The sequence below is a fragment of the Schistosoma mansoni genome, assembly GCF_000237925.1.
Source record: "Schistosoma mansoni, WGS project CABG00000000 data, supercontig 0132, strain Puerto Rico, whole genome shotgun sequence".
Classification (NCBI taxonomy): Eukaryota; Metazoa; Platyhelminthes; class Trematoda; order Strigeidida; family Schistosomatidae; genus Schistosoma; species Schistosoma mansoni.
Window position 1 is genome coordinate 165496 of NW_017386037.1, and position 10617 is coordinate 176112.

At 34.8% G+C, this 10617-nt stretch overlaps 1 protein-coding gene across 1 annotated transcript in view; it reads left to right on the forward strand.

The window, feature by feature from the left end:
- Positions 1-947: 947 nt before the first annotated feature.
- The window catches only part of Smp_167120 (leishmanolysin-2 (M08 family)), a gene marked incomplete at both ends in the record, with an annotated part of 44317 nt that continues 34647 nt past the window's right edge, over positions 948-10617 (forward strand). The window contains 3 exons of the mRNA XM_018789775.1: positions 948-992; positions 3717-3880; positions 9583-9624. Of these exons, the coding sequence (XP_018646413.1) occupies positions 948-992; positions 3717-3880; positions 9583-9624 (251 nt within the window). The remainder of the gene's footprint in view (positions 993-3716; positions 3881-9582; positions 9625-10617) is intronic.

The following is a 10617-nucleotide window of genomic DNA, read 5'->3' on the forward strand; positions in this document are numbered from 1 at the left end:
TCTATCCACGATTTTGAGCGATCGGTTAAGGGCTCCGGCTCGAGACTGGTAGGTCCTTGGTTCGAATCTCGCGAGTGCGGGATCGTGGAAGCGCACTGCTGAGGAGTCCCATAGTAGGACGAAACTGTCGTCCAGTGCTTCCAGGTTTTCGATGGTGGTCTAGCTTCAATTGACTCATGATTTCAACTGTGAAAATACTAAATTCTCCACAAAACCCCTTCTGATCTATGATATATAATAAGTGTATTGTTTCTGGTTCATGTAAGCTATATTCATTGTCTTATATTTAGCACTAGTTTTTCTAAATATCACAATGGTTAAGAAAATGCTTCATGATTGAACAGCGATTATGCATATTATATTAATGTAGCCTAATGTTTACATGCACTTGGTGGAGAAACATTGGAGGATGTAAAAACCTTTTTACATATCTAGGCAGCATCATTGATGAACACTGTGGATCTGATGCAGATGTAAGAGCGAGGATAGGCAAAGCAAGAACAGCATATCTACAACTAAAGAACATCTAGAACTCAAAACAATCGTCAACCAACACCAATATCAGAATTTTCAACACAAATATCAAAACAGTTTTACTGTATGGGGCGGAAACTTGGAGAACTACGAAAGTCATCATCTAAAAGATACAAGTGTTTATTAACAATTGTCTACGCAAAATAATATTGATTCATTGGTTATACACTATCAGCAACAACCTACTATGAGAGAAAACAAACTAGATTCCATCCAGTAGAGGAAGAAATGAGGAAGGATTACTGGAAGTGGATAGGACATAGAATTTAAGGAGATCACACAAATAATTTAAATAGTTTAACTTTTAATAAAATTAATTTTATTATTTATCTTTTAGAACTTGTGAAACTAGTTCAATAAGAAAGACTGAATTAGAAAATAGACCACATTGTAGAAGAGATTATTGTAGTAAAATGGAAACATGTTTTAATACAACAATTCCTGATCAATATTTATCAGTAAGTGAATTAATATAGAATAATGATATGACACTAATTATCTAATGATAATATGATACTTCTATATATATAATGCTTTGATTATACTAGATGTTCAATTGTTATCTTAGCAACGACCAATGGAGTTCAACCTGGTTTGTTGTGAGATAGTAACTCACTGAAGACAATATTGAATGTGTCGATCAACTTCGTAGATCAGTTGAAGTTAGACATTAACACAGTTGGATGTTGGTCAGCTCAGTAGTCTAGAGGTTAAGTGCTCTGGCGCGAGACTGGTAGATCCTGGGTTCGAATCTTGTGAGTTAGGGATCGCGGATGCGCACTGCTGAGTAGTCCCATAATAAGACGAGACAGCCGTCCATTGCTTCCAGGTTTTCGATAATAGTCTAGCTTCAATTGACTCACGCTTTCAATTATGAAAATAATATGATAGTTTTTTTAAAGCCTAATTATCTTTTTTTTTTCTTTTTGCTAAATATTATGTTGAAAAAATTAGTTTAAACTGATATTTGTCAAAATTGAAACGAGTAATCAGATATCAATAGTTGAGATCATGAGTCAATTTAAGATAATCCATCATAGAAAATCTGGAAACACTGGACGGCCGTTTTAGTTCTATTGTAGGACTCCTCAGCAGTGCGCATCCACGATCCCGCCCCTCAGGATCCGAACCCGGGACCTATCATATGCTCACTAGTGACTGACTCCAAGCGATATTTCCTGGAGTTCTAGTGAGAAGCCTTGACCAGTGGAGTTCAATCAGGTCTATTGTGAGATAGTAACTCACTGAAGACAATGATAAACGGTTGCTCCATTTCGTGTATTGTTTGAAGTTGGACATTTTTAAAATTCATTTGCTGTTTTTTACTTGTATCTTCCCATGGTTAAATTAGGACTGCAACTGATCAGTCTCTTGTTGACATTTGCGACGAAAAGCGGGTCCTCGATTCCACTACTAGCCACTATCCATCATTGCTCATTCACAATTTTAGTTATGACTTCTTACCATCATTTCAGAGTGGGCAATTTCTTCATCTGGTATCCTTAATAAATAAGTGAGTATTAACTAGTCAACAAATACTTGAAGATGAAAGAAATTGTTTATGGAAAGGTATCGAATTAAGTGAAAATACTGAAATCTCCACAAAACCCCTTCTGATTATAATTATAACTTCAAGAGATATTTCCTGAAGTTCTAATGGGAAGCAGTGACCAATGGAGTTCATCCACGTCTGTTGTGAGATATCAACTCACTGAAGACAATTAGTGGATGAAGGGATTTTGTGGAGATTTAGAATTTTCATATTGATAGCGTGAGTCAATCGAAGCTAGACCACCATGGAAAACCTGGAAGCACTGGACGGCCAACTCGTCCTATTATGGGACTCCTCACTAGTGCGCAACCACGATCCCCCACCCGCGAGATTCCAACCCAGGACCTACCAGTTTCGCTCCAGAGCACTTAACTGATAAACCACTGAGCTGGCCGGCATCCAACGGTGTTAATGTCTAACTTCAACTGATCCACGAAGTGGTGAGTGAACTTTCACACTGACGATTTAAAGTGACATTAACTTGTTGTACCATACATCCAATGCATTGTCCCATCTCATAGCCAGATGGTAGGTTTACCGGTTGATTTTCATCAATCACTTGTATAAATGCTTCAATAAATCTTTGAATAACTGTTGGCTTAAACTATACACCTTATGCTTGTATTAAAGGGAAACGTAGTTTACTGCGTAACTCAACTAAATTAGAGCTATGTTTCGATGAATCTGAAGGTGCGGAAGACAAGACTATAAAAAAGCACAATTTCACACCCTTAAAGAGTTAATTTGTATACATCTTTGTATCATAACGTCATCATCACATATGCTCAAGTACGTGTTACAACCTATACACGTAGCCCTTTTACTAGCTTAAATACTAGTTGCTCAAATCGTTGAATGAATCATTCGCTTTAATGTATTTATAGGCTTGAATCATATCAATTTAGTTGACTATTGCTTCATCTCTGTATTTGCTAGCTCGCCAGTTTTCACACTTCTGTTCAATTTTGCATTGTGCGCTTGTTGCTTTGTATTGTGTCATGAAATGTATACACCGTTTGGATTAATTTGATAATGGTTATTAGGACGATTGATAATACGTAACCTTAGAAATTGTCTCGAAGATAATTCACCACATTCTATTCATTGAATAATAAACGTAATGAAGAAAAATAGGTGTAATACAAAACAAACACAAAATATATGTACAAACCCAACATTATAAATCGCATTATTTTAGGAAGAAGATGGTGGATATGCTCTGCTAAGAATACTGTACTAGAACAAAAAGGCTTTCCAGTATTTCCAGATTTTCAATAAAGTTCTAACACTGATCTGTGAACACTGACTCCTACTGTGAGACTACTCAGCAGTGCGCATCCACGACCTCGCCTGACGAGATAGTTTAGTCTAAACCTTGATCCTGTCTGTAATAGTGAGAGTTAAATTAAGAAGATTTTAACGCATAAACAGAGAGGATGTTTAGTATCATCTAGTTTTAAGTAATTTTATTCGTCTATTTGTCCATAATTAAATATCTTTGCTTTGAGCACATACCAGACTAAAGTATCTTGCCAAATGAATAGTTTCTACTGAGTAATTCTGAATATTTTTGGTTATGTATTTAATTTTACGTTATACAAACACTTTCGTCATATTTTAATATGTCTAGGCATGTTACAATAGAAAATATGCAAAGAGTAAATTGATTCATTCTGAAGGAAGAGGAATTGCTCCGAATGAATTTGTATTACTTGTGAGCAATTACAATTTTTCATGTGGTGAAGGTGTACTAGCCTGGGCTTCACACTGTAGTCGAGATCCACAAACTTCAAGGTAAAATATTTTCATTTGTTCTGTTGTTTGAATCTGTGAATGTTTTTTTTTGTGCGTACTACTTATGTGCATCAGCGGGACAAACACACAGAGATGTGAACATTTCAACTCTAATTACTATACAACTATGTAATATGTTAACTCCGACTGTAACTCTTCTAGAGTTACTGCCGGTCCCAAGCTCAAAAAAAGAGCATGGTTAGGAATGGAGTCGGCAAAATCACCCCGTAGAAAAAAACCTTGCTAAAAAAGTACTAACCAGAATAAACAAAATGAACTATTTAAACTCCGTCCTTCTAGTTGAAGGAAGAATTATGATGCCTCATGATAAAAGCCGAGATTCCTAGGAAGTCACAAGACCGATGTCATCTCTGTCAACCACACTAACAATTAATATAGGTACATGGTATGTCCGGAAAATATGGGAGACCAGGAGTACCAGTTAAATAACGACAGAAATGAGGAGATACAACTTGAAGGTCCTCGAAATCAGTGAAATTCATTAAACCAGAGCACGACAGAAAAGAATTCATATAATTCATAATTTACCTACGAATGAGTAACATTTCTTGTTTAGTTACATTAACAACCAATGTTCTCTCCCAATAACTGAAAGCACTCTCAATTGTGTTCTGTTGGTGGAAATAAAAAATAAGTATAGAAATCTTGAAAGAAACACAATGGTAACAGAAATTCATGTAAAAAGAAATTATTAAAAAATGATAGCATTGACAAAGTACTTTAGTTAATGTATATAAATGTAGAGAATGAGAAACTTCGCATGTATCTCTTCTAGGACTACTCCCGGTCATAAGCTTACAAAAAGGAGGAGGGTTGGGTATGAGGTGGGCAACCAAAACCCGTAAAAATTTCTTGCCAAGAAGACACAAAATGGAATAAAAAAATAAATTAATGTAAAATCAGTCCTGGGAGATGAAGGGTCTTCGTACAGAAGAATTATGACACCTCATGATGAAAGCCGAAATTCTTTTGAGGTCACGAAGCTGATGCCATCTCTGACAACCACAGCAACAATTAATATAGGTACATGGAATTTCTAAACAATGTGAGATAAGAATTTCTTGCATCCAGAATCATCAAATCATTATTGAAGATAAACAAGGAGGGAATCATAATGAATATTATCCAATGTTATGCTCACATCAATGATAGCAACGATGACAATAAAGATCAGTTCTATGACAGGTTTCAATAAATCATAGTGAACTGATCAGCAAAACACTTGACCATACTGATGAAATACCTAAATCAGAGAATAAATCTCTGACGGAGTGGCTTACACTGAGTTACGAAACATCAGAAAATCTAATTTTTCTACTTATTAGCATATTTATTATGTTATTTTATACAAGATAAATTTTATCCTTGGAATATATTGAAATAATAGATAATATATTTATTTTAAACGCATATTACTTAGGCCTATCTTAGGTATAATAAATTATTGTATATCAGCTGAACGTATTGCCCGTACAAATGATGATTTCCTAGAAGGAACTACAAAACATGAATTATGTCATGCATTGGTAAGCTTATGTTTTAAACTCTTTTAAATTATAATATTCAGAAGAGGATTTGTGGAGATTTCAGTATATTTCAAAGTTGAAATCATGAGTCAATTGAAGCTAGACCACCATCGAAAAACCTGGAAGCATTGGACGACTGAGGAGTCCCATAAATATAATATGTTAAGAAATTCATATTAAGATTATATATTTTCGTATAGTATACAAGTATTATGATTATGGATTATATTGCTTTCCTCAGTATGTTTACTTTATTCGAGATGAATTCAAAAAAAAGATTTTAATATCATATTTTAGCCAGGGATACATTCGAATCTCGCGAGTGCGGGATCGTGGATGAGCACTGTTGAGTAGTTTCATAATAGGACGAAACGGCCGTCCAGTGCTTCTTGGTTTTCCATGATGGTCTAGCTTCAATTGACACATGATCTCAACTATAGAAAAGTTACTCAATTCTCTAAAAAAAAACCCTTCTGATCCATTTCATAGTTGTCAGAATTAAGTAAAACGATTCGATTAAAATCAAAGAACCGATTTAATTTAGATCACCATTGAAACTTGAGGCCGTTTCGTCTTAGTATGAGACTATTCAGTTGTGTGCATTTACGACTACATATATGGTAATGGAAACTAAGACATTCGGTGTGGCACGGGAACTCTTTACCTCTAGACCAATCAGCTTGGATTCAATGGTGCTAATGTCTAACTTCAATAAATCCATGAACTTGTATGACCATCTTAGAATGGTTCATGATTTCATTGACATTCAATAATCTCTTTAACCTCATACTGATAAAATGATATTATACTAAGTGAATTCAAACTTCACCCCAATACACAAGCAATTGGCTACCAGGACTCAGTAGCTGAGTCGATAACACGATGGCGTTTGAAGTGAAGGGTACTGCGTTCGAGTCCCGGAGTGAATATCAACTCTGAGATACAGGTACATGCAGCTGATGAGTCCCGAGTGGGACTCCACTGCCACTCCACGCCACAACTAGTCCTGATAAGCACTTGCTTGTGCGATGGGGTGAAGTTTAAATAAATTTAGTATTGTTTTAAATAAATTATATATTTGTAATATCCCAATGAGTAGAAAAATTAGATTTTTTCTGACGTTTCGTGACTCAGTGTAAGCCACTTCTTCAGAGAATAAATAACCAAATTAACATTAATTATCAGAAGGGGTTTTGTGGACATTTAGTATTTTTCATAGTAGAAAGCATAAGTCAATTGAAGCTAGACCACCATGGAAAACCTGGAAACACTGGACGGCCGTTTCGTCCTAGATGATCTACTGAAGGTTTTAATTCCTACAGATTTACAAACCGCGATTTTTAACCTATTCATAGAAAGAGAACGCCACTATTTAGATTCATCAAAACACCGACAAATTAAAAAATTTGAAAAGATCAAAGAAAGGAAGAAAGATAAGAAAACGTCAGCAATAAAATCTGATCCGAATGATCTAAGAATCGTTCATCATTTGTCTGACAGAAACTTAACCAATCATGAAATCATCCTACTGGAGAAAGGATTAAATTTCAATTTACATAGAAAACCAATTAGCACCCTTAAGTTGCTCCAATTTTACAGCCAATAATCCCAAAACTACCAGAAAAAGAATCGCATTTGTTACGTCTAAAGACGTCCCATATCTTGACCAAACAAAAACACCTTACACCAAACATCTCGAAAGAAGAATACAAGGCCCTACATTCGCTTAAAAAGGACAAAACGATCATAATCACAAAAGCAGACAAAGGTAACACAACAGTAGTCATGAATAGAATAGACTATGTTAATAAAGCTCTTGAACATCTTGCAACAGGACCTTATGAAAAGATCAATCAATCAAATTCTCAAACGATGAAAAATAAAGTCAAATCAGATACAAGTGAACTTTTGAAAGAACTAAAACCAGTAATTGGGGCTTCGCTTTGGTCTGCTTTGTATCCCAAATCATGTAATACTTCACGGTTTTATGGTTTACCGAAAATTCACAAACCAGATATTCCTCTAAGACCAATAGTAGATTTTACCAACGCACCGACATATGCTTTATCTAAATATCTAAGCAACATATTAAAGCCACTACAGCTTAACGTACATAATATGATTAAAGATACGTATGACTTTAAATCAAAATTATCGGAATTAATTATTGAAAAGAATGAAGTCATGGTAAGCTTTGTTGTTGTATCTTTATATACTAGTATTCCGATTGATATATGCTTAGAATTCATTAGTGGCTTACTAGAGAATGACATTACTCTATCGGACAGATGTCCTTTAAGCATCAGTTTAATCATGAGATCGTTAAAACTCTGCTTAAATTCAACTCTATTCACCTTTAACGGAACGTTATACAGACAAACAAATGGTGTAGCAATGGGTTCTCCCGTGTCTCCGATTGTGGCCAATCTTTTTATGACACACATAGAATCAAAGATTTTCTCCAACGAAATTAAACCACGAATTTGGCTCAGATATGTAGATGACACATTTGTAGTAATAAAAAAGACGCATCTAAGATCGTTTTCAAAACGGATAAATACACTTTCATCTCACATCAAATTCACGAATGAGAATGAAAATGAACATGGAGAGCTACCTTTCTTAGATTGCCTAGTGAAAAGAAATATAGATGGAGTTCTAAATTTATCCATCTACCGAAAGCCCACACACTCCAATCGTTACATCGACTTCCATTCAGCACATCCTTTCAGTGCTAAAATCTCGTTAGCCTTAAATCTTTTTAGAAGAGCCAACAAGATCATCTCTTCAGAAGAGGACAAACAAAAGAATGTAATTAGCATCTTACAATTTAATAATTTTCCTATGAAGATTATTAGAAGTATATTAAAACGAGACAATTCAGTACGCAATAATAATAATAATAATAATAATTCGAATGAAATGCCATGGATTGATACTGCAGTTTTACCATACCGTCATGGCACAACTGAAGAACTCCAAAGAATCTTAAGACAACACAGAATTAAAGTATATTACAAAACAACTAACACACTTCGAAATACTTTAGTTCGATTAAAAGAAAAAATACCATTCATGTCTACACAGAACTGCGTCTACAAATTAGGTTGTGTCGATTGTGATGCCTTCTATATTGGAGAGTCATCTCGCGAAATCTTAACTCGCTCCAAAGAACATATCAGGTACACAAAGAAACCTCCTAATAATCCTGTAGAATTAAGTAGACTTCAGATTAAATCGGCAATAGCAGTTCACGCCATTTTCAACAGTCATCAAATTGATTTCGAAAATATTGAAGTACTAGAGAAAGGTTTTTCCAACTACAAAGAAAGAAGAGTAGCTGAAGCTTTCCATATAATGCTTAATCCCACATCTCTCAATAGAAAGGAAGGCCTTACCATACAGCCTACTTGGACGATCTATCCTAGTCACTCAGTCTGATATTATTTACAATTTCACACCATTACATTACAAATCAAATTCTATCCTTTGTAATTATAAAGGTCACACAGTTTTCATTATTAACAGTGCATACATACACACAAAATTACATTCATGTCGCTTATGAATCACCTTGAAAGCAATGAAATGACGTGACATTGATTTATTCAGACCTGTTTTTGATTGATCACCTAATTATTCTTTGATTGTTCCGTTGTACTATTTAAACTTGGATTAATATTAATTTGCTTATTTATTCTCTGAAGAAGTGGCTTACACTGAGTCACGAAACGTCAGAAAAAATCTAATTTTTCTACTAATTGGGATATTACAAATATATTAATTTATTTAAAACAATCTACCCAATGCTCAATTTATTCAAAATTATCAATTCAAAACTTGGTAATGATACCTTTAGTATTGTTTGCTTGAATCTTCACATCGATGTGTATTTAACTAACTTTTTGGTGAAATTGGACTCTGTGAGCTGGTTGGTTTATTCATAAAGCATTCAGTTTCTTTTTGAAGACAACATTATTATTGCAAACTTTAGTCATATACAGAGAAATTTGAATAGCTTCATGAATAAACTACCCAGATCATAGAATACAACTTCACCCAAATTATCAGTCTTAGCTACCAAATTGTTTTGACCATCTCTTTATTTTATTTTTTTATTTTTTGTAAGGGATTCGTTCCTACTATTTTTCATAGATTACCAGATTTAAGTCCACAGTATCGAATGCCTAATGGCAAGTAAGATATTTTGGTTTTATTTATCGACTGTTTGATTATTTTGACTTTTTTTTTGGGGGGGGGGAGATATATTTTCCGAATAACATTAAAATGACGGCGATTTTTGTATTTTTTTTCTAATAAATTTTTTTTCACCCCCCCTATTTCACCCCCCTTTTTATAATAATTGGTTATTTATTTCTTAAAATTTGTATAAAAGGTCTGCACTTGTCGATAGAGATAATAACGTACAAAGTACAAGGTCAGTTGATCCTTATGTCGTCACAGAAACGGATACTGTATTTTCGAATGCATTGTATCTGGTAGCGTTCCCATCACTTGAAGCGTTAAAGAGTACCATTAAAATTTATAAAAGAAATGTGGAAAGGTAAATAAAAAAAATATTCATTACAGTCTTTTGTAGTTTCCAAAGCTATCTATCATTAGTCGAAGCAGCAGACGGGAATTTTCATTGATATGTGGGAGATCACTTATTGTCTAATAAGTACAAATGGTCAAATGCTTTTCGACCCGCAGTGATATTTCTGGATCAAAGCCCCACAATAGGACGAGTTGGCCGTCCATTGCTTCCAGGTTTTCCATGATGGTCTAGCTTCAATTGACTCATGATTTCGGCCATAAAATTACAAACTGGGGATTAGTTTAAGAAAATAGAGTACTAAAGGTTACATTCATTTAGTATTGTTTGTTTGAATCTTCCCATTGATGTTTAAGACTGCAACTGGTCAGTCTCTAATTGACATATGTGCATACTGTGCGTATTGCCTCTATATAGCCTTAATTCACAAGCATGGTAAGCAAAGATGGATAATGGCTAGCAGTGGAATGCAGTTTGAAGCGCGTTTCGTCCAACCTGGGACTCGTCAGCTGGATATACCTGCATCTCAGAGTTGATGTTCACTCTGTGACTCGAACCCAGTACCTTTCGCTTCAAATGAATCGCGTTATTCCCTCGGCCACTGAGTCCTGATAGCCACTTGCTTGTGCGAAAGA